Source organism: Hippocampus comes, unplaced genomic scaffold (assembly GCF_001891065.2).
Source record: "Hippocampus comes isolate QL1 unplaced genomic scaffold, H_comes_QL1_v1.1 scaffold61, whole genome shotgun sequence".
Classification (NCBI taxonomy): domain Eukaryota; kingdom Metazoa; phylum Chordata; class Actinopteri; order Syngnathiformes; family Syngnathidae; genus Hippocampus; species Hippocampus comes.
In genome coordinates this window covers 331,287-353,216 of record NW_017805501.1, presented here as the reverse complement: position 1 = coordinate 353,216, position 21,930 = coordinate 331,287, and the positions used below count along the sequence as shown (strand labels likewise).

Below are 21,930 nucleotides of genomic sequence, written 5' to 3'. Positions count from 1 at the left end.
TTGTCCATGGGTTGAATTATTTTATTAAGTAACAATTGATTGCTTGAAAGACAATGTGCTTTGGGTTCTATCACACTTTTGGTGTCTTTTGTACAGACTTAAATGTTCTCTAGAATTTCAGATTAATAATACATGGTACATAGACAAGGAAAACTGCACATGTGGAGTCTTGGGCTTTGATCCAGACATCGGGTTCTGTTTTTGTCAGTGTGAAAGAGCAACAGGCTCAGGATCCAGTTTGGTTGTGCTTAAAAGTACACTGATATTGACTACTACACACCTACAACGGTTCAATTTATTAGTCATTTAGGAGAAAATGTGCTTGTGTTTTGAAAGCAAAAAGCACTAGCCAATACTTCAGGTTACATGTCACCATCCATCGTTGTGCTTTCAAAGAATTGTAAGGTTTGACCGAGAGGAATCTAATAAGATGACATTGTGCACGATGACAGGCTTCTCTGGATTACGGTGGTCTGTCAGTGTTCAAACATCCTTGAGGTCGCTCTGGATGCCCCAGAGAGTGTCAGCGCTCTTTTTTATCTGAGCCACTTCACTGTCCGTCAGGGTCATGTTGACGACGCTGCCCACGCCACTGCTATTCAGAACGCAGGGCAGAGACAGGAAGACCTCCTCGCCGATCCCATACATGCCCTTAGTAGACACATGGAGAGTATTTGGACCAAGGTTATAATAATTTGGAATTTTAATTTCAAATGAGCATGCTTGTGTCTTACCTTGACCATGGTGGAAACTGGGTGGACGCGGCTCATGTTCTTGATGATACTCTCTGTCAGGTCGGCAACGCTCAAGCCAATGGCCCAGTTGGTGTAACCCTTCAGCTTGATCACTTCATAGGCACTAGCACACCATGTGGCACTTTGTTAATGTAACGTTTGATGGCATGTGGCTATGGATTCAAAATACCTCAATTTGCAAAAAAAAGAAAATCGTTACTACTGAGTCTTTTCATAATTAAGTGTGAGTGGTGGATGCCCAGATCTGATTACCCAGTAGCCTGAGCCCTGCTGCATTAAGCCCACAAGTGTTCTACGTAACGATCCCACGGGGCACTTTGTACTAAAAACCCGTCGTCGCCGCTTGGCCTCAAATATCAGAGGCACTCCAGTTTTCCCACAGAGACAGCAGCATCGACTACAATCAATTTATGTATTCACTCTCTTTAAACACAAGGAGATTATTTACCCACCGCTCTATGCTATCTAACCACAGAAGCAGGATAAACATTACAGTGATGAGTACACATGATTGTTAAACATATCTCTTTTCATCCTATATGTGAATATATATTCATTTTCACATGGCATACCTGTCCACCACGGCTTTATGTGTGGCCTTCCACTGTTCTTTATCATCATCGCTGCCGATGTCGGGATTCAGCTTCTGCAAGTTGACCCCGGCGACATTCGCACCACTCCACACAGGCACTGGAATAGATAAAGCACAATACTTCTCTGGGTTCATCTGAGATGGAGTGACGTAAAGTGGGAAAAGTGTGCTGTGGTCTGATGAGTCCACATTTCAAATTGCGCGTTTTGTTCTCAGGGTCAAGGCATGCTAGATAATGATGGACAGCTGAGCCGATTCATTGCGGAGACTCACCGCTGGTGTCTCCGTGCTCACCCAGCACCCAGCCATTGAACGAGCTGGCATGGATGCCAAGGCGTTCAGCCATCATGAAGCGAAAGCGGGCAGAGTCCAAGTTGGTGCCACTGCCGATGACGCGGTGTTTGGGCAGGCCGCTCAGCTTCCAGGTCACGTAGGTGAGTATGTCCACTGTGAATGGGTGTGTCATCAAATGGCGTCGAATAATAATTGTGTACTGCAATGACTGCCAACTACATGCAGCTGTTTTGTGCCTACCAGGGTTGGACACAACGATGAGTGTGCATTGTGGGCTGTGCTTCATTATCTGAGGGATGATGGACTTGAAAACGTTTACGTTCCTCTGCACCAAGTTGAGGCGGCTCTCGCCCTCCTGCTGGCGGACTCCGGCAGTCACCACGACCAAGCGAGAGTTGGCAGTCACTGCGTAATCTGGAGGAGTAAAATGAGAACCTTTGTAATGATGAGTGATGAGTAAGCCGCAGAGAGAATGCTAGCCTGTGAGAGCGGTGCGTTCCGACCTTTGTCCGCTACAATTTTGGAGGTCTTGAGGAAAAGGCTGCCGTGCTGCAGGTCCATCACCTCTCCCTTCAGGCGATCCTCCATCACATCCACCAGAGCCAGCTCATCACACAGATCCTTGCAAAGTGAGCACAAGCATCATCGTGCCACACATTCAAGGCGTGGGATTATGAATTTTCAAACATCTCACAGGCCAACGAACGATAAAGGGTGGGGGTTGGGGGCGTTGGTCGGGCGATTTTCTTATCTTTTAGTTTGCTGTAGGCATCAAACTGTCACTGTACTTTGTATGCTGAGTGCCTTACCCGCAGGAGGATGCTGATGGCGCAAGCCATGCCCACCTGGCCCACCCCGACCACAGTCACTTTGTTCCTGGGGGGCTCTGTCGAGCTACCCGGCAGAGGGCTGATGAGTTTCTGTAGCACCGACGACATGATGGAGCTGCAGGGAAGGCATGGAAAGGAGTCATTGTTGCCAGATAATGATTTTTCTGACTCCAGTGGTGACTGTTGTCCCCAAAAAGCGACAAACGATGTCACTTCCGACTAAAAAAACAGGTAACAGGAGCAAAGAGATTTTCACAGACAAGCCCAATTGAAGGCAATAGGCTTTTACAGCAAAAATCATCCATCAACTGAACCATGCAAACGTCCTGGATGATATCAAGGTCAAATGCTTGTGCTGGTCACAAAATGGGGACACTCTGCACAGCTGAAATGACTTTCCCATCTGCGGATGCTAGTTATTTACAGACAAACCATCCACTTTGCTGTAATGTGCTTCAAGTCTGTATTACCCTCCTGTGATTAAAATGCATTGCCTGCTAAAGACATATTTATGTCTTTTACGAATCCAGACATTAAATCCCAGGTACGTGTGTGTACGTGTGTGTGTCTCAATTTATTTATTTTGTTTTTTTTTCACGTGGTAGAGTAAAGGAGGGTCTGAAAATGGCCCACTGTGTGTTTATAGCGAGTCGGTAAATATGGTAGATTCTTCTTTTAATCGTTAGATTTTGGATTATTTAAGTGCTGCTGATCTTATGTAAGAGACCACGCATTATGCAGAATTCGAGATTCAATTTTTCCGCGACTGCGTATGATAAGAGGTTAATCCGCGACTCACGCATGATTTTAGTTAGAAATAAAATAAATCCGTGCAATGAGCACAAACATGACATCGCAAATCAATAAATAGCTCGTTATTCCATGATATAGGTGTCGGCCACTGACCGCGCCGCTCACGAGCAATTACCACAAAGGGGCATTTTTTATTTTTTGTCACGCGTGTGACCAAATAACGTGATGAATGTAACATTTGCGCATTTCAACTCAACGCATCCATCGCTGGTGCGGCGTCGCGCACGCATCTCGACAGACCACCGCAACGAACATTCCAATATACCATAGATAGTGAGACTTACATTTTCTGGCGCTTTTAAAATCCGTTATTCGGACGTTGTCGTGGGCAGGTGGCGAGGCTGAGAGGAGGCTGGCGGGGAACTAAAGTGGGAGGAGGAAGAGGAGGAGGGTGGCTTGGACCACCGGGAGGATGCCAATTGGGGGGAATCGTGAGCATGAGGAGTCAGACGTGACGAATTTCAGCCTCTTCTTGCCACGGCAGATAGTGCGGCATTGTCGCCTCAGCTAAATAGTTGAGACGATATCCTAAACAAGGTTGCATTGTCAATTTCAGGGATTAGTGAGCAAAAACATGGACGGATTTAGAGGATTTTAACACCCCTGAAATATTTGGAATAACTGTATTAAGTGGGCAGCTGGTGCATTCAGGCACGCAACGCTGGTACTACAACTCCCAGAATGCAATACAACAGCTGGCGTGTTCTGTACCTGTCGCAGATATTCTATTGACAGCAAAGGCAGTCATTTTCCCTCGTTACTTGTTTAAAAACAAGAATTTGTCGTCTGAACATTGTATTCTGATTAATATTACCTTTGTGCAATGTGTCACTTTACTGAAAATGGCGTCACAGTGCCAAAGGGTGCAGTATGTGAATGTCACATGACCGAACCCATAAATTTGACAAGTAGCTGCTACCTTCAAATAAGGCCGGATTCGGCCCTATACCGATACCTGGTGTCGGTACTCACCCATCCTTGTATTCACAGAACATGAAAAACTGTTTGTGACCATCAATTTTCAACCCATAGTCTCGGGTTGAAAATTGTGTTTGGCCAAAAGAGCTCAAGCTGGTTGCCCTTTTTTGTTTTTTGAAAAGTGACGTTAGCAAATTTCATGTGTAGCTTCTAATGCGCATTGCACCAACGGTGCCATACATGCATGAGAACATGTACCTCTGCACCCCCCCTGCTGATACTGCACACGTCACACCATGATGGCGTCGGAGATGCAGGCTGTTGCCCAATAGGACGTAGAGGCCCTGCTCCTCTCCCCATCCAACGGGATTAGAGCGGGCTCATCTCTTCAAAGAACCAATCGGCTGCATCGGGAGCTTTTGTGTGGATGCTTGAGTACAGCTGCATTTGAACCATGAAGAGAATGAGAGCGAGAGAGGCTGTTGGGGGGGGGGGATTAAACTTGGAAGGAGGCGGGGCTGTCGTGCTATTACACAACAACACAAAGAGCGGTCATGGAATGTCTCACGCGATTATTTCATGATCCGCCAAAGCTGTCCTCTATATTCTCATTCACACATGGGCAAGAAGGTTGGCACACCTCTGGTAAATGAAAAAATTAAAATATTATAAATAACTAATGAATAAAAATGTAATGAAAACAAATCAATGGAAATCAAATGTTGCTCTTGAATTGTAGGCACTGCACTGTTTGGTGATGTGGAGTGTACTGCACTAAACATGGACAAGAGGAAGCAAAGGAGACAGTCGTCTAAGGAAATAGTATAGTTCTAGTAGGTTCCCCACTTACGCCCTTGCCCTGGAATCACACTCACCACCCAGAAAGGCCCCATGTCCACGTGACCAAGAGCAAATTCAGTACGCTCGAAAGCCTCATGGCATGAGGCGCTAACGTCAATGAATGGACGGATGAATGCCCCTTCGCTGTAGCAGTGCTTTTGTTGTTGCTACCTCTTTCTTTTGTCAGCGACAGATGCCAGCTTTCCAGATCCCATATGCAGATTTCTTGAAACTTCATTTTCGATTCAATTCAGGCTTTGCAATACGTCTGCACGTGATTTTATTTTTAAATATGGGAAAGCTCTTTGAATGTATTTGGGATGAAAGAGTGGAGCTGCCACTGTGGAGTAAAAATATTTTGGCTCATAGGGGTTGTTTTGTGTTATCACAATTTTACAGCAAAAAACAATATGCGGATCATTTTTGATCTTGGAAATTTCCATCAATAGCGGTGGCACAAATGGGCTCCATTTCCCGTGACCTCCCTTCGCTAGCATCCCCAGTTAGGTGCATCCTCTTTCCAACAAGGTTGGCAGCATACAAACTGCCTATTTTATGAGCGACCAAATGGATTCTAATGATGGTTGAGTGTGTGTTGCTATGACCCAGGCCACCCATGCCACCATTAGATGATGCAGATGCCGCTGTTGCGCAGACATCTTTCCACATGTCACACATTAGGCTTCACATGAATTGCTAAATGGGCCAAGGGGCGGTTGATAGTTTTCGGAAATATCACAAAATATGGATATTTCTGACAATACACGCATGTCTTTAAGTCCAGCTGGCACATTTGAGGCTCGTGTCATTCCGTACACTGCCACCTGCTGGTCAGATGTATTAGTAGCATAAATCATGTGTTTTCATTGCACCTGTATAGGAGTGTGTAAAATTACAAAAGTCCCAAACCTTTCCCAAGGATGGAAGTGTTTTTAATTTCCATTTTCAAATCACAGGAGCGGAATAAAATCAAACCAGTGTTGCACAACAAAGGAATATTTGTCCATCTCTTGGTGAGCACAGATTGAACACTCACCTTTTTTATATCTTTAATATACATGATAGTTACAGCCCCATTCATTGAAACAGCTGGACTGAGGGCATAAATATAGAAAACTGCTGTGCGCGCTGAATGCGAGTTGGGAAACGAGTTTTCATCTGTTGGTTGCCATCTAGACGCGTGAGAGGTGGTGGGGTGGGCTTTATTACTCTACGCCAAGCTTTTTCTTCAGGGACTCGGGCATCTCTGGGGGAGGAGGGCGGGGCAGACGGAAGTAGACCTTGACCGAATCATAGATGAACCACTGCAGCGCTGTCAGGGTACCAATCATGATGATACGGGCGATCAAGCCCTTCCACACACCTGCGCAGAACAAAAAAGGCGGATATGCAAAAATACACAAACAGTGTGATTGATGACAACGTACTATTCCATTTCCTTTGACAGATATCCTGATTAAGTGTCCGTCCACCTGGCTAGCAACACTGGGTGATCCCATGTCTGTCGAGGACACGGTTGCCAGTGGCGCGAGTAAGCCGGTGAACAGGTAGACTGCTCTTACACGCCAATGACTCAAGCACCTCCAACAGTACAGCCGGAAAGCTGCAGAGGGGCTCAGCTCAAGAGCACAGCGCCCTCTAGAGGTGGATCTAAGGAGCGTGTCGATCAAAACCGGTTGAAATACTTTTGACACCCACCTCTGGGTCCGAGCCGCTTGAGGACCTGGACGGCGGTGCTTCCCTTCTCCTTGTTTAGCACAGACACCACGGAATCGGCGGGGTGGGACACAATGGCGCAAAACACGCCAGCTGCACACAGAGAGGAAAATGAGTTACTCCAACTGGATTTAAGGTGTTTATTTAAAAAAAAAAAAAAAAAAAAAAAAAAAAAAAGGGGATGTGGGAAAAGAGGGATGTGTGCATTCTAACGTATATGGCAAACAGCGGGATTCCACTGTGCAAAACTTGCGGCGTGAATCCGAATTTTTCCCGTGACTTACCGATGTAACCAGCCACGAAGGTGACCACCAGCTGCTCAGGTTTGCTGCACTCGCTGCGGGGCTTGGGAACGACATACTTGTAGAGCATTTCCACCGTGCGCTCAAAGCAGGCAAATTTCATCATGGTGTAAGGGATCTGCCTCATCCACAGAGGTACCACGCCCTTGTAGAATCTAGGTCAGGTATCGGGGCAAAGACACGAGACGTCACGGCGCTTTTATTTCAAACATCAAGCTAGTACAAATGTCCGTTCCCCTGGCTCGCAACACTGGGCGATCTCCCGTTCACAAAGAACGGAGCTGCCAGCGGTGCGGCTAAGCTGGGAAACAGGTAGACTGCTCTCACACGCCAATGACTCAAGCACCTCCGACCGTACAGCCCGAAAGCTGCTGAGGGCGCCCTGCTCACAGCAGAGCGCCCCCCAGAGGTGGATCTAAGGAACGTGTTTTGTCATTGAAGATAATTCAATGCTGCAGTTGTGTCCCCACTCAGCCACCAATGTGAGTGTTACGCAAACCAGATGGGAAGACGACGGCATCACTTACGCCCAGAGACCCTCCTCGGCGTACATCTTGGGGACACACTCTCGAAGGGTGTTGGCGTAGCCCGGCTGGGTCTGGATGCGCACTTTGACAGCCTCCATAGGAGCCAGGGCGATGTCGGCGAAGAATTCGGCGCTGGCTGAGGCAGCAAGGTACAGCGATGTTCTCCACATGTAGGTGTTCTCCTGTTTGACGACATCACGGAAAATAGAAAGGCAAGTCCAGACTGGCATTTTTTCTTTTGTGTGTGTGAAAGAGAGTTGAGAACACCGCACTCACCTCTCCGAGCAGGTCGCTGTAAAAGATCTTAAACACTTCATAGAAGCCAAACTTGCAGAGTCCCTGCATGGAGTAGCCGATGAAGGTGGGGGCCCAGCCCTTCGCCAAGCCTCGGACACCGTCCTCCCTCACGGTTACGGAAAAACCATTGCCGATGCTCTTGTACTTGTCTGGGTTCACCTTAGGAGAAAAAAAAAAAAGTACAGTAAGGACCAGGCCAGTGCATTTTCTCCTCAACTTTTTCACCCCTGCAATTTGGCGAGTAATTTTAATCTTTTCTAAATGGCCTCGGCCATTTAGAAAGGACATTTTAAATTGATCAACATTACGTACAACATGCCAATATACGACATGGCTGACTGCGTTTCAAATTAGCCTCATTTCATGAGCTTCTGGGTCATGAGTGCATTTTGGAGCCACAACTGAGAATTCTTGCCGAGGCCAAGCTTTAGATTTCCATACAAACCTGCAGACGACACTTGACAAGGTCGAGGGGTACTACCGCTGTGTGCGTGAGGCCGCAGCTCAGGATACCCCCAAAGCCACACAGGGCATAGTACTTGGAAGAGCCAAACTCGCAGCTAAATTCCTCTGTGTGGTACAAGGGGACAACAAACATGCAACATGCAAAGGGTCACATGCAAAACACAAAAGGGGAAAAAAAAAATCAACACCAATTCAGAGCCACATAATGGAAGAGTTGTCAAGAAATCCCCAAATCTTCGAGGACACTTTTCCACTGGATGGTAAGTGATGCAACTTTACACGCCACAAACTGTTACATTTCTATAGTTGCAACACTGCCTGTTATGGCAAAAAACATGTTTATATTGATGTAAATATTTCGAAAAAGGTAATTTTAGACAATTAGAGAGTAGAGTTGCCTCAAGGCAACTCTATACCAGGCAGTGGAAAAGGAAGATGACAGTCTCAATTCATTTTTTAAAAAAGGACTCTTCCTTTTACATGGCTGTCTCACACATGCCACAATTTGTTGGAACACCCAAAATATCATTGACAAATGATTTCAGTTTGAACTTGAATGGACCACAGTGATGTTTTCAAAGTCCTGAATCGTACAAAACATTTGAAGTTTCATACCTAATTAACAATGTCAAACTGCAGAATAGTCGCTGCACAATGAAGTCATTATTACGCCCATGAATTTGTGCAACCCATCAGTGTGGTCCAAGATCCCCGACAACAATTATATCCACATTTAAAACATTTCTTAAATTTTTATGACATGGAATGTACTTTTACCTTTCAAATCAGTCTTACCTGACAGGTCAGAGGCAACGCTAATAAAATGATGACTCATCATAAATGTAATCCGTATCTCGCATTCAAATTGAGACAGAAAAAAAATTGTAATGGATTGCCCAGTCAATGTTGATCAATAATCCCTCACAGTCTCGTCTCCTTGACCTACACTCTCCCTCCATTGGCTTAAGAGGAGAACGGGTCAAATGACATCACGTGCGTGCAAGTCAATCAATGAGGTACGAGGCATGCCGCCATGTAGTGATCACTCCAATCTGCATGCCAGGGTGGGTGGCAGGGGTGGGAACTTCACAACTGGATTGTCTCCATTTCTACATGCAAATTCGGTACTTAAAAAAAAAAAGTATAAAAAGGGGGGATGTCATGGATGGAGTGCAAAAACTGACACCGAGCCGAAAAGACAGACCTGCATTCTGCATTTGACCAGATCGAGGGGAACGACTGCTGTGTGTGTGGTGCCACAGCTCACAATCCCACCAAAGCCACACAGGACCAAATACTTCTGAGAGCCAAACTCACAACTATCTCCCTCTGAGGAAACAGGTTAGATTTAAAGGGAAAACAAATCCATAAGTACATAGCATTAAGCTAGATATAAAAAAGAAGAAAAAAAAACGCACGAGTTAACCTGTTGCTCTGATAAACCCAAGGCGGGAATGAACCATCAGTTGCAAATTTACCAGCTTGGCATTTAAAAGAGAGCTGCCAAAGCAAAGGGCAACAGTGTTGTCAGAAAATAAAGCAAAGTGACCTCAGTTTCACCAAACTCTCCTCTCCCATCACTAATAACTACACTTAGGTTATCAGCTCTATTTGAGCCGCCCAACTTGATTATTAGTAGAGGTCAAGCATAAGGACAACACTCTTGACCAAAGTATTATAATTGCAATTATCTTCCCCCCAAAAAAAACGGTATTCCGCTTTTACAACCAGGCCTATTGTGAAACGCCAGGACAATTTGTTCTCGTTTATCGACAGTGGCCACAAGTCTTCACGGTGAATATGTAACGATTGCAATTAAATTAATTTAGGCCATGTTGACACCGGCATTGCAAAGATTATCCCACGCCCGTTTCAGTTTGACGCTGCACAAAAGGGAGATATCAATGTGTCCTTCCTTGTCCTCCATTAGCGGCTTAGCTTTCGCAATGGCCTGAGTAGTTGTCACGTCGCTTAAGAGCACCGACTACAAACGTCGAGATAGATGCATTGCACTGCAAATAGTAGCAAGTAAAAATGAAAAAACGGGGCCAGGATGAAGGAACAATGTGATAAAACCGGTTGGCTAGGCGAGCGCCGCTAACACGAGTCTTGAAGGAGGCGGCCTGCGGAAGAAGGGGGGGGGGATCGTTACCGTCTGCCGTGGCGGCTGCTGCCAAGCGGCGCGTCCTCTGCACACTCTGCTGTGGTTCCTCCACTTTCTGGAGGGTGAACAAGGGGGCGCTGAATGGATTGGCCCGGGCCAGCTGTGTCAAAGTAGAGGGATACATGCTGGTGGTCCTGCCTGTCCGCGGAGCTGCGCTGCAATGAGGCAACAAGTTAGCTGTGATCGGGTTGAAGCTACCGGGAAAACGACCCACCCCACGCCGATCGGCGTGCCACAACGAACCCGGAAAGAAAACACGAATGTCGCGGCGTTTGCTTATTTAAGACCATCGACCACCGTCGTTCAAGCGTGTGTCGAAAATACAATCGATCTGCCCTGTCAGACCCATGCATGCACTCCTAGCTTTGATGCTACACCGCAATGCTAACTTGACCGCTACAAGGTGGAATGTTTGCCCCGGTGTCAAAACAAGGAAACGAACTATGACAAGAGGTTTTCTGGAGTTGACATGCCATAAGATGCCAAGCAAACTTTATAACCTTGACGGATGTTGACCACGTTTGCTTTCGAAGCGACAAATTGGAACTTACTTTGCGTGCGTCTTAAGATGGCGCCTCCACTTAGCTGCAAACCGGCGGCTCCGAAAGAGAGAGAACGACCTCCCGGTAGAGCTTTGTCCTTTCGTGACGTCACAGACCGACCTGTGGGAGGGCTTATTGGCTTCTTCTGCGATGCACGTTGAATAAAATTGCTCTTTAGTACACCTACCGGTAGAAAAAATAAATACACCACTACGAGCTGTTTTTTAAAAAATGATACTGAACAGCAAATTTTAAGCCTATTTTAGACACCTATTTCAAAAATGTCGTTACTTTTTAAGGCATGGGACATTTAAATTTTTAAAAGCTTGCACAAAACCAACAAACTGACCAAAACCTTTCGCTTAAACAAAATTTAAAATGCATTCCACAGAATCGCGTATTTATAGTTTGAGTAAATTCAATAAAGTATTTCAATTATTGTGACACAAAAACAATTAGGTAGAATGTAGTAAGACATTTATTATAAAGAGAACACTGAAGAAAAATATTTATAAGGCTTACATTATATTTGGATAATAAGCCTACAAAGCTGGCTCAAGTACAAAATAAAAACCCATCTACCTTCAAGGCTACGACTAATAAGACTTGCGCTCAAAGGCAAGTGTGAGAAGCAATCTTTCATCCACAGTAAGTTCAAACACACCATGCAAGTATAAAAAAAAAAAAAAAAAAAGATACAAATACAGTATTAGTGAGTCCACATCAGTTATGGTAATTTGGGCTTTTATATAAGTGGCTGGCTTTGTCCTGATTTCAAAGGATGGGCCAACATCCAGTCAGAAAAAAAATGAGGAAACAACGTGGACAATGATCATTTCATCATTTCAGACCATCTACGGAAAAAAAAGGTGATTCACAGATAAATGTAAATGTTATGAGCAATCAGTCCTCCCCGACTACCTTCACCCCAAACTTCATGCTTTGCTGGCCACGTTGGAGTCAGCTGTTGAAAACGGGTTCATGGTATTGGTTTCCATGGCTTGGTAAATAAAGAACATGAAAGCGGCACCTACTGCCACGAGGAGCACCTTTTTCCACAGAGACATTCCCGGACGCACCACTTTTGTTGGACCAGAAGGTGGAGGTGCAGACAGAAGCGCGGACGTGCTCCTGCTGGACAAGCCTTTCGAGGAGGAGGAGTTTGGCAAGCTGTTGATTCTGTTGATAACGCGGCTCTCTGTGTAGGAGGAAGAGGTGGAGGTGCTGAGGCTTTTCGTCGTTTTGGGAGAAAAGAAAAGAGAGCTCTCGGCATTCCAGAGATCGCTGGAGATCACCGGGCGACCGGCGGCTCCCCGGATTGGCCGCCTGCAAGTGGCCCTAAAAAAAAAAAAAAAACAATTTGTGGTTGAGGTCTTCCAGTTGTTGACAACTCCACAGCCACACACAGAAAAGCAGTAAAAGGCATTTTATATTTTTTTAAAATGAAAGCATTCCTAAGTACTCTGTACTCAAGTACTTACATGATGCCTGTTGGACTATTGACATCACTGACAAAGAGCTCTTTCAGAATATCGTTCTCGTCCACCTTGGGGGTTTGGTCATGGGCTGCTATCTTCTCCACCTGAATAGGCAGAAAAATTGAGAGGATTGCGGACTATTTTTTTGCTAATGGAAAGCAGAAAAAGGTAAAGGCAGCAAACCCGTTCCATTCAACATTCCAATTTTAGAGGCTTTTTTTTTACGCGCAGTGAAACGCGGGCGACGATATCGCGAGCAGACGGCAGGGGTGAGAGCGAAAAGTCAGCCATGAAAAGAATCTGCCATGCCGTGGAAACGGCTAATCCGCGTCATGTGCTTCCCGTCTGACATACGGCGTGGCTTGAAAAGGGATTTGAAAAAGAACCCGCAGGCTCACTCTACAGTGGGAGTGACTGCACTGTACTCAAGCATGTTAAAAAAAAAAAAAAAAAAAAACACAACAAAAACAAACAAACTGAATTATGGCAGAAACTCTGAAAATGAACACGTTAGCAGCAACAACGCCTAACGGGCAATAACCGGAGGGGGAGGAGCTACGTACTGTCTTGTGCTCGCTGCTGCGAGTGCGGGTCACGAGTGGCATCTTCCCTCGGCTCCGAACTGGCCTCTCCACCACCGGAACTGGTTCAGGTTCAGGTTCAGGTTCAGCCACTGGCTCGGGCTCCAGTTCAGCTGTGACATCTAAATAAAAAAAAGGTTAGGATACAAATCGGACCTCTTTGAGAGCCACGTGAAAGTCGGTATGCGCGACGCAAAAGACGCCGCTGCATTTTCATCCCACCATAATAAATGGAATTTCAATGAACTCCTCTCCTGTTTCCACATATGCCATGTGAAAAAGTGGGCGGTTTCAAAGAAGCGATGTTAAGGTGGGCCGCAGGGGCTTACCGTCCTCCTTGTCGCTGTAAAGGTCCGATTCGGAGTTGCCGTTGTGGTTGACTTGGATGTCGGTCACCACTATCTTTGTGATTGTCGTCTGCGCGGGGCCGTCATCGAGGAGCTTCTGCAGCTTCTTCTCGTACAGTTTGCGCGTTGATGCTGTGCAAAATGGACACGGCGCTTGTGAATTTTACCGCCTGTGTGCGGTGAGTGACGTGGGGGGGCGCACACAGCGTGCGAAAGAGGCGCTCACCAACAATCGGGCCGGCATCGACTCCGTGTTTGAGCAGCTCGTCCCTTAGGTAGTCGTCAGTCAGGGCGGTCACGTCCAACTCGTCCGGCCGAATCCTGTCCGTCTTCCTGGGCGCTTTCTGCGAAAAACACGGCAGCACTGAAATGGCGGGACGAGCGATTTTGTTTCCTCCCGTGACCTTGTTGACGTTATGTCGAGCATAGGACATTTTAAATTTGTCCCACAGACCGAGGAATTAACACTGTTTTAGCTGCGTTACCATTCCTCTCCAAATTTTCAGATTGGAAAAATGAGATGCCAGGATACTAAACGTTCTTTTTTTCCTCAGTTCACTTTGAGTGACGGGATGTAAAATCATACTCCGCGCACGGCCAACCCATCACACACCCTCGGCTGAAGAATGTCCACTTTGTGCTTCATTTCCTGAAGAATGTGGCCTCACGTTTTTCATGAAGCCGAGCTCATCGAATATCTTCACAATTCCTGAAACGTACTTTTCAGCTCGACACCTGGAGCACTCCGCTGCATGTAATGACTGCATGAGGTAGAGTTGAGGGGGCGGTCTTGATTTGAGCTCCAGCCAAGTTTTTTTGTAATCACAACAGTCTGGCTGAGGAGAGCAGGGGGGGAAAAAAAGAGGAAGGCAGAACCAGCCCGCGTTTCCCTCCGCTGCGGAGCACGCCCTCGCTTTCAGGGACATAACTAAACCCTGAGGTCATTAACTGGATGTTAGCCCGCAAGCTGTATGGAGCAAAGCCCCGTGCAAGCGCCATCGGTTTTTCCTTTGTGGCCCCTCTTTGCAGCCCCCCAAAAAGAATCGTACATCTTATTTCTCCCAAAACGCTTCACTACTCGCTTCTCAGTTTTTTGGGCACGTGATGGGATCGCCGGTGGGAGGAGCAAAATGTGGAAATGGGGGAGTGAGGAACAGCAATTAAACCAGATCAAGGCATTTCCTTCCCAGCGTAACCACTCGTCTCCTGCAGCTCGACGACTTTTTATGAAGAGGAGGAGGAGGAAAGCCTTCACGCATGACAATCTCCGCCTTCAGATTACTATTTGAAAAATTTGAGGAATGAAGTGTGGTGCGGATGTCTTTCTGACAGGGAACAACACGACTACAACACTTAAAATGTATAATTAAAAAAAATGATACATCAATCAAATAAATCTACCCAATAAATCTCCCTCACATGAACAGGAAAAAGTGCGCTTTTGTCACCTGCCCGCACAGATGTCTTTTAAAACTTAACACCGCAAATAGATCGAGTGGCCCCCACAGGCAGCCAAATATGGCACGTGCGACATGTAAGTTTATACTCGCAGTTCATTCAATCCTCATGTCAAGTGGCGCTCCGAACAAGCAAAGACCATCAACTCAGTGGGTATCTCAAGAAACAACTCCACAAGTGTGTTTTCATTTTCAGGAGAAGACGAGCTCCAGAATGCACAGAATGTGCAGAGTCAGGAACATCAAGATGAAATACTTGCACTTGAACATTAAAAAAAAAAAAAAAAAAAAGAAAAATCAGGCAGAAGAGTGACACCCAGTTGGATCTCTGGCCAGTTTGCAAACGTCTGCTCAGTTGGCTTTAGAAGTCACGCGAGCCCCTGCTTCAAGGAGTGAGGAATGCAGGCAGCTGTTGACGGAGGGGGATTATTACCGAGGAACGTTGAGAATTTTCGAACCAACACAAAACCCAGATTCACGCACGAGCTGTCCACACTAGCGGGTTTACGGATCTTCCACATTGGGTTATGTGTTTTATATAACCTCTTGTGGAAACAGGCACCGTATTGTAAAACTAATGCCCATGCCAACTGATAAGCTGGAGAGGGAAAAACCTTCAGCTGTGAAGTGCCATCTTAAGAACGGGGGGGGGGGGGGGGGGGGGGGGGGGGCGCACACTCATAGAAACCACCAGAGGGCCACGACAGCTGACATGAAATTTAAACCCAAAAACAAACGGGCCGTTCTGGCCAAATTTTCAGAGCAAAAACAGATTGACTTATAATGACCAAACGACACGTGTTTAACTTGTTTGGAGGTACAAAGTTGGAGCAAGCATTCACACCAAAACTTGCTCCATATGGTTACAGTACGTGTCTTTCGAATTGAATTAAAACACGTTGCGGTTTTACAACTGTGAGCCAAAGGCTTTCATAAAGTACTCACTTTGCCCGATGAGCGGTTTCTGCTGGAGACCACGGGCGGGGGCAGCTCCTCGTCACTCGAGAAGCCGTCCCAAGTCGCGGCGGCGACATGCTTCTTGTTCTGCGCGGTCAAATTCTCCAGATAAAGCTGAACGTACACGTCTTTGTTGTGGTTGCCGGTCGGGAGCTCCACGTTGTGGGCCAGCAACTCGCTCTTAAGCTTGTCCTTGGTGAGCTGCGACGGGTCGTCCATGTATTCCGGCATGTCGGCGTGCGAAGACAACAACCGGGGTGAACAGGCTAGCTTACTCCGAGGGAAATTCTGGGAGGGAAAAAAGAAGCGGTAGAGATTGGTGAGATGAGAGCAACTAACTGGCGCCTCTTACTGGAATTATTCCGCAAAGAAGGATATTCGCAGTTAAAACAGATAAAAAAAAAAAAGACTTGTAACCTGAAGTTGCGGCTTCTTTCTCTGTCCTAATGAAGTCACGTTTTAATAGGCGGTTTGCGGAAAGTGGGAAGAAGCTCCTTCAGCCTGGGTTTCGGGAGTTGGCAATCAACTTTCGGTGCATTAGCGCCACCTTGTGAAATGGAGTTCGAAGGACAATTTTGGGGAAAAGCTGTTGGCGCTTGAAAGTGACGTAACAGGGCGGGGCCTTTTGTGATTGGCCTACAATGGGTCATGTGTGAGGTGAGTGTGATTTTCTATTGGTCCGAAAAAAGGGCGGTGATTTCTAACGAAGAATTATCGCTCCAATGGGCACACGCACACTCGTGGTTTGGTCCCGCCTTTAATCTATTTGCGCATTTGATTGGTCGTTACCCGCGTCTGTTAAACTGTGATGTCATCTTCAATCGCCAGTCAGTGGCAAAATGGCGGCCCCCTTAGATGGGTAAAAAGGGATGGCTTTTCTTCTAACCTGAAGTTGTGGCTTCCTTCTCTATCCTAATGAAGTCACGTTTTAATAGGTGGTTTGCGGAAAGTGGGAAGAAGCGTCTTCTGCTTGGGTTTCGGGGGTTGGCAATCAACTTTTGGTGCATTGAGTTCGAAGGACAATTTTGGGAAGAAGCTGTTGGCGCTTGAAAATGACGAAATAGGGCGTGGCTGTTTGTGATTGGCCTACAGTGTGTCATGTGTGAGGTGAGTGTGATTTTCTATTGGTCCAAAAAGGGGCGGTGATTTTAAAACGAAAAGATATCGCTCCAATGGACACACGCACACTCGTGGTTTGGTCCCGCCTTTAATCTATTTGCGCATTTGATTGGTCGTTACCCGCGTCTGTTAAACTGTGATGTCATCTTCAATCGCCAGTCATGGCAAAATGGCGGCCCCCTTAGATGGGTAAAAAGGACTGGATTTTCTTCTAACCTGAAGTTGCGGCTTCCTTCTCTGTCCTAATGAAGTCACGTTTTAATAAGCGGTTTGCGGAAAGTGGAAAAAAAGCATCTTCTGCTTGGGTTTCGGGGGTTAGCAATCAACTTTTGGTGCATTAGCGCCACCTTGTGAAATGGAGTTCGAAGGACAATTTTGGGGCGAAGCTGTTGGCGCTTGAAAGTGACGCAATGGGGCGTGACCTTTTGTGATTGGCCTTACAGTGGGTCATGTGTGAGGTGAGTGTGATCCGGGGTTGGCAATCAACTTTTGGTGCATTAGCGCCACCTTGTGAGACGGAGGTCTAAGGACAATTTTGGGTTAGGGGTAGCCTGTTCAAATGTGATGTCATCTTCAGTCGACAGTCAGTGGCAAAAATGGCGGCCCCCTTAGGTGTGTAAAAAGGAATGGATTTTGTCATTCCACAAACGCAATATAAATCAGAATACCGTGTTTACAATAGTGGTGCGGCATAGAACTTATTGTAAAGAATAATTTTGACTTAACTTCCCCATAACGTATGATTAAACTTGTTTGGCAAAAATGATTTATTGATAATCAAAGAAATGCTTGCACAGCCAATAATGGATGAAAGCTTGAAACTAATTAGGGCCGCTGCAAGGTCCCTAGCGTTTCTGTCGACATTTGTATTAGCATTCCCCATAATGATTTGCATTTTGGAGGGGCTACATGTCACAAAAACTCAACAAAACTTTGCACACATAAAGGGCCTAATGAAAACATTGATATTTTAAAAGTTGTCATACATGAGTAGAAAGAAAATTCAGTTTATATTAGATGTAAATGGAACAAAATGAAATTATCACAACAAAAATAAAAGACCATCATAGAATGGATGATGTTCCATTTTGGAGGTTCCACTCCAACACTGTAACATAAAATTTCAGCAAGTCAAATTCTTAATGTTTTTTTTATGCTTAAGAAATCAAGATTCCTGCAAAAAAAAAAAAAAGAGACAATTTTCTTTCTTTAGTGACAAATATTTATACAAAATACTGTAAACACAGTTTGTACAGTTCATTCATGGGGAAACTTTGTAATAAATGCTAGCCACTGATATGAAAAAAAAATCTACTTTGCCAAACATTAACAGAATGGACATATAAATGAAGCAAAAACATTTACAACACTTGGTTTTTGACCACAAAGCCATTCCTGTTGGCAATCCACATGGTTTACTTTCAAGATGCAGTGAGCAACTAAACAGTGGAGCAAGACAAAAATGACCTTCATCGCATCTGTTGTGGATGTGCTTAAATACACAAAATGACAGTTTCAAAATGCGATCAAAACTTCTTTCCTGCTGCAATGTCCAGCATTTAAATGGCCTAACACATGTCAGGGTGCACGCGACTTGCCTTCAATGGACTTTACGGTCGTGACAAAAGAGGATCAGATCTCCTCACGTTTGCCTCTTAAATACACATCCTCAAAGTGTAATTCAAAGACCAGATGTTTGAATATCGCATGTGTTAGCTGTAATCAGAGCTCCGAGACAAAAAACAAACAACAGCATCTCATGAACAGCACAAATAAAATGCTGCGCTTCAAAAGCTTTGTCGAATTTAAAGGAGAGGCACAAAAAAAAAAAAAAAAAACAGACAAAACGGCAAAAAACTTGTCCACTATTCATTCTTGCAGAAGGTTGTTGATTTCAATACTCCACGTATTCTGGGAGGCCTTTGGATGCCTTCAATTCCCCCAGTGTGATTTATCAGTTGGGGGGTGGGGGGGGGGTAGTTTGGTCACTCGTTGAGTAACAGACCGATGACCTATTGATGGGCAGTGATGACAAGCGCAGAGAAGCGAGTCTTTCTTCTTCTCCCGCCTGCCGGTGGGTGTCGTTACTGAATGTAGAACCTGAGCAACTTGAAATCGTTTCCGTTGGCGGATGGCGTCGCTTTGTTGAAGCTGCTATTTTCCAACAAAGACGTCTTTGCGTACAAGGATGTCAGTGTTATACCATGGTGTTGCCCTCGCTCGCTTTGTCCACATACTGAAAAGAGAAGAAAGCAGCCGTGGTGACTTTTGGTTTAGAACATGTAGCCCCCCCCCCTCCTCCCCCCCCCCCCAAAAAAAAACAGCACAACAGGACATGATGTGTCATATCTTGTTGTCACAGATCCCCCTAATTAAACCGATTGATTGTTTTTACACTTTCTCTTCACGCTTGCATGTTACATTAAAAAATGCTTGTGAGTGACAAGGATTCGTAGTGGCAACTGTTTATTTTCCTGTCGGGGGGCAAAAATGTGAAATCTTTATCCATCACCTTCTATAGGTTGTGTTCCACCGGGTTTGTCTTAAAGGGACATTGGACGATATTAACTCCCGCTATACTGTGTCTGTGTGCGCCCTGCAGTGTGTGCCTAAAAAACAAAACAAAAAAACCCTGAAACCATTTTTGGCAATCAAAAAAAAAAAAAGAATAATTTCAGAAGTTTTTCCACCTTTTATGTGAACTATAATCTTTGTTATATATAGTTATGGGGTGAGGGCAAAGAAAAAAAAACATTAGGGGCCATCAGAATATCACGTTTAGACTTTTGACTTGACGTTTGCTTTTAAGTGGCTCTGATTAATTAAGTTTGACGGTTCTTGTCGTAAAGATGGAAAGATTCCTGAAATGATTATCGTTAAAAATCAATCAATAAATAAATAAATAAATTTTAACACAGGTGCCTTTGAGCTCAACCTCTGATGACTGCTTTACGGGCATGCAAGGAAAATCGGCAGTGACTGACCACGACTGCTGATTATCCTACGAAGGCTTTGAAAAACAAAAGCACAGAAAAGAGTCACCCCAATTTTTTGTTTTCCCCCCACCACACCAGTCGTGTGGCATCTTCATTACAATGAGTTACTTATTGCTGAAATGAGATGGTGAAGGCAATTTCACTTGACACTAAAAGCCACGCTGAGAGTCACCCAAACAAGAGATTCGGATCAACGCATTTGGCGAACACTTACCGAACTGATGAAGGGCAGGTTGAGGATGGAGCCGAGGACAGGTATCCTTCGGATGAAGCCTATTACGACGGGGAAGAAGCCCCTGGACCAGCGACAGAAAAGATGAGACACGGGTGTCGGCATTTGCTTGACCTCGAAGTGGCGCGACTTTGTGTGCGTGCAAAGCGCAGGTTTCACCGGTTGTGGCGACGTCTTACCTGAAGAGGAGGAAAAATCCATACACCTCCAGCACAACGCCGATGATGGGCCAACCGATCAGCACCACAAACACGCCTCCCAGGAAGAAACCGGTGGCTTTCATTTTGTGTTTTTGGAAAAAGAAGCGGAAAGTCCGCTCGAGGCCAATGACAAAGGCAAGTCCGGCGACAAACAGGATCTAGTGGACCAAAAAAACCAAAACAAAAATGACATGGTGCAATATGAGCAAAACACAGAAGAGTCAACCCCTGCAATGCAACATCCACACTCACGTTGCCAATCGCCAGGAGTGCTTTGTCAAAAAATAGGATCATCCCGAAGAAGAGGAAAAACACGCCAAAGCCTGTTAATCCCATCCCGATTTCTGTTGGGCACACAAAATCACACACATAGAGACACTTGAAAGCCATTTTATGACTTCTGGTATATTTATCTGATTTTTGTATTTCCTTCTTTTTTTTAATGCAAGGATATGAACAAAATAATCAGTCTTATGGTACTAACGGCACATAGAGCATATTTGCATGGCGTTTCTCACGATTTGCATGCAATTTAAAGACGAGAACGCTCACTCAGACCAGATAAACTGGAACTCAAGCGTACTGCACTCGTACAACAACAATTTGCAAATACGGGAAAACGCACTATAAAACGAATCGTTGGAAAAATGCATGCATGATCCTGTTTCACCAGTAACGTGTTTTCCCTGCAAAAAAAAAAAAAAACAGTCGCTCTGGCAGGTGTGGTTAATACTTTTTTTGCATTCTATTTGCTTCAGCATTTTCCCGATTCCATTTCCAACTGTTGTTGTTTTTTTCCTTTCACAATTAAGCATTGTTCCGTTTAGAATGGTCCCATTATTCCTGAGCAAATGCATATCTCTAACGAGACTATTTTGCGGATGTTCAAAGCAATTTATCTTAATTCAGAAACAAAAACATTTATTGCACAAAAGAAAGTGTAACGTCGGCATGCATGGCTGTGGGAAAAAAAATATGAGAGCTAGTCTTCCTAGCCTCAAATGCTAACAACTAGCTCACGAAGCCGGGTTCGTACAGCAAGGGGAAAGCGACTTGGATTGATCAGCAAAAGAAAGCCTTACTTTGCGAGTCCGTTAAGGAAATCATATTGGCAGTAATTTGACCAGTGAGTGCAAAATACAGCTATAAGGTTGAAGGGTTCATCCAAGAATCTTAAGGTTGACAGCTGCCACTGCAGCAACAGCCACGTCTTCCGGAAACACACCCTCGCTCCATGACAACTTCCGGAATAGCATTTTAAACACTCCTCACGCTTTATAAGAGAGCAAATTACACATTTATATTTATATATATTTATATATATATACTGTACGACCTCATTACGGTACAAAATAAAATTTCAAATGTATAAATTTTGTGAAAAAAAGACATTTAATTGCTGTTGCGTTTGTAAAAAACATTTTGTATTTTACGGTAATTTGCGCCGATGAGCGGCGTTGTTCACCTTCAAAATAAAAGCTCTCCTCTTCTTTTCCTTTCGTCTTTTC

General features: G+C 45.1%; 4 protein-coding genes across 8 annotated transcripts; all 4 read right to left on the bottom strand.

Annotated features, from left to right (window-relative positions):
* Positions 1-3,819, bottom strand: ldhba (lactate dehydrogenase Ba). The gene is made up of 8 exons (XM_019877072.1): positions 3,569-3,819; positions 2,451-2,586; positions 2,145-2,262; positions 1,882-2,055; positions 1,621-1,794; positions 1,328-1,445; positions 735-858; positions 1-651 (listed from the first exon to the last, which is right to left on the bottom strand). Exons 2-8 carry the CDS (start codon positions 2,577-2,579, stop codon positions 484-486), a joined length of 1,005 nt encoding a protein of 334 aa, XP_019732631.1. The 5' UTR covers positions 2,580-2,586; positions 3,569-3,819; the 3' UTR covers positions 1-483.
* A 2,133-nt stretch (positions 3,820-5,952) lies between these two features.
* Positions 5,953-11,196, bottom strand: slc25a3a (solute carrier family 25 member 3a). 3 transcript variants are annotated; one of them, XM_019877181.1, is made up of 8 exons: positions 11,065-11,196; positions 10,502-10,668; positions 9,554-9,678; positions 7,864-8,043; positions 7,588-7,769; positions 7,043-7,215; positions 6,741-6,851; positions 5,953-6,405 (listed from the first exon to the last, which is right to left on the bottom strand). In XM_019877181.1, the coding sequence occupies exons 2-8, from the start codon at positions 10,635-10,637 to the stop codon at positions 6,248-6,250; spliced, it is 1,065 nt and encodes a 354-aa protein (XP_019732740.1). In that variant the 5' UTR covers positions 10,638-10,668; positions 11,065-11,196; the 3' UTR covers positions 5,953-6,247. The 3 variants fall into 3 exon arrangements, with proteins under 3 accessions (XP_019732740.1, XP_019732738.1, XP_019732739.1); XM_019877179.1 differs by lacking the exon at positions 9,554-9,678 and adding an exon at positions 8,330-8,454; XM_019877180.1 differs by lacking the exon at positions 9,554-9,678 and adding an exon at positions 8,330-8,454 and having other exon boundaries at positions 10,502-10,663; positions 11,065-11,178.
* A 314-nt stretch (positions 11,197-11,510) lies between these two features.
* Positions 11,511-17,220, bottom strand: tmpoa (thymopoietin a). Of its 3 annotated transcripts, none has more exons than XM_019877191.1 (7): positions 17,211-17,220; positions 15,864-16,163; positions 13,688-13,805; positions 13,444-13,593; positions 13,097-13,236; positions 12,537-12,637; positions 11,511-12,393 (listed from the first exon to the last, which is right to left on the bottom strand). In XM_019877191.1, the coding sequence occupies exons 2-7, from the start codon at positions 16,104-16,106 to the stop codon at positions 11,991-11,993; spliced, it is 1,155 nt and encodes a 384-aa protein (XP_019732750.1). In that variant the 5' UTR covers positions 16,107-16,163; positions 17,211-17,220; the 3' UTR covers positions 11,511-11,990. The 3 variants fall into 3 exon arrangements, with proteins under 3 accessions (XP_019732750.1, XP_019732749.1, XP_019732751.1); XM_019877190.1 differs by lacking the exon at positions 17,211-17,220 and adding an exon at positions 16,293-16,406; XM_019877192.1 differs by lacking the exons at positions 15,864-16,163; positions 17,211-17,220 and adding an exon at positions 14,075-14,187.
* Positions 17,221-18,193: 973 nt separating this feature from the next.
* On the bottom strand, positions 18,194-21,663 carry golt1ba (golgi transport 1Ba). Its single transcript, XM_019877196.1, has 5 exons — positions 21,505-21,663; positions 20,675-20,766; positions 20,402-20,580; positions 20,205-20,286; positions 18,194-19,230 (listed from the first exon to the last, which is right to left on the bottom strand). Exons 1-5 carry the CDS (start codon positions 21,527-21,529, stop codon positions 19,192-19,194), a joined length of 417 nt encoding a protein of 138 aa, XP_019732755.1. The 5' UTR covers positions 21,530-21,663; the 3' UTR covers positions 18,194-19,191.
* Positions 21,664-21,930: the final 267 nt, after the last annotated feature.

What these genes read in the sequence shown, in the direction of transcription:
- ldhba (XM_019877072.1), bottom strand. Translation starts at nt 2,579, where the DNA reads ATGTCGTCGGTGCTACAGAAACTCATCAGCCCTCTGCCGGGTAGCTCG. An exon ending in TGAGCACGGAGACACCAGCG is followed by an intron (nt 1,446 to 1,620) that starts GTGAGTCTCCGC and finishes TATCTATTCCAG; the next exon opens with TGCCTGTGTGGAGTGGTGCG. An exon ending in CATAAAGCCGTGGTGGACAG is followed by an intron (nt 859 to 1,327) that starts GTATGCCATGTG and finishes ATGGTGTGCTAG; the next exon opens with TGCCTATGAAGTGATCAAGC.
- tmpoa (XM_019877191.1), bottom strand. Translation starts at nt 16,106, where the DNA reads ATGCCGGAATACATGGACGACCCGTCGCAGCTCACCAAGGACAAGCTT. An exon ending in GAAACCGCTCATCGGGCAAA is followed by an intron (nt 13,806 to 15,863) that starts GTGAGTACTTTA and finishes TGTTTTTCGCAG; the next exon opens with AAAGCGCCCAGGAAGACGGA. An exon ending in CGATGCCGGCCCGATTGTTG is followed by an intron (nt 13,594 to 13,687) that starts GTGAGCGCCTCT and finishes CATTTTGCACAG; the next exon opens with CATCAACGCGCAAACTGTAC.
- slc25a3a (XM_019877181.1), bottom strand. Translation starts at nt 10,637, where the DNA reads ATGTATCCCTCTACTTTGACACAGCTGGCCCGGGCCAATCCATTCAGC. An exon ending in TGGTCAAATGCAGAATGCAG is followed by an intron (nt 8,044 to 9,553) that starts GTCTGTCTTTTC and finishes TTTTCTCCTAAG; the next exon opens with GTGAACCCAGACAAGTACAA. An exon ending in ACAGCGACCTGCTCGGAGAG is followed by an intron (nt 7,770 to 7,863) that starts GTGAGTGCGGTG and finishes GTCGTCAAACAG; the next exon opens with GAGAACACCTACATGTGGAG.
- golt1ba (XM_019877196.1), bottom strand. Translation starts at nt 21,529, where the DNA reads ATGATTTCCTTAACGGACTCGCAAA. An exon ending in CACTCCTGGCGATTGGCAAC is followed by an intron (nt 20,581 to 20,674) that starts GTGAGTGTGGAT and finishes TTGGTCCACTAG; the next exon opens with ATCCTGTTTGTCGCCGGACT. An exon ending in GGATTTTTCCTCCTCTTCAG is followed by an intron (nt 20,287 to 20,401) that starts GTAAGACGTCGC and finishes TCGCTGGTCCAG; the next exon opens with GGGCTTCTTCCCCGTCGTAA.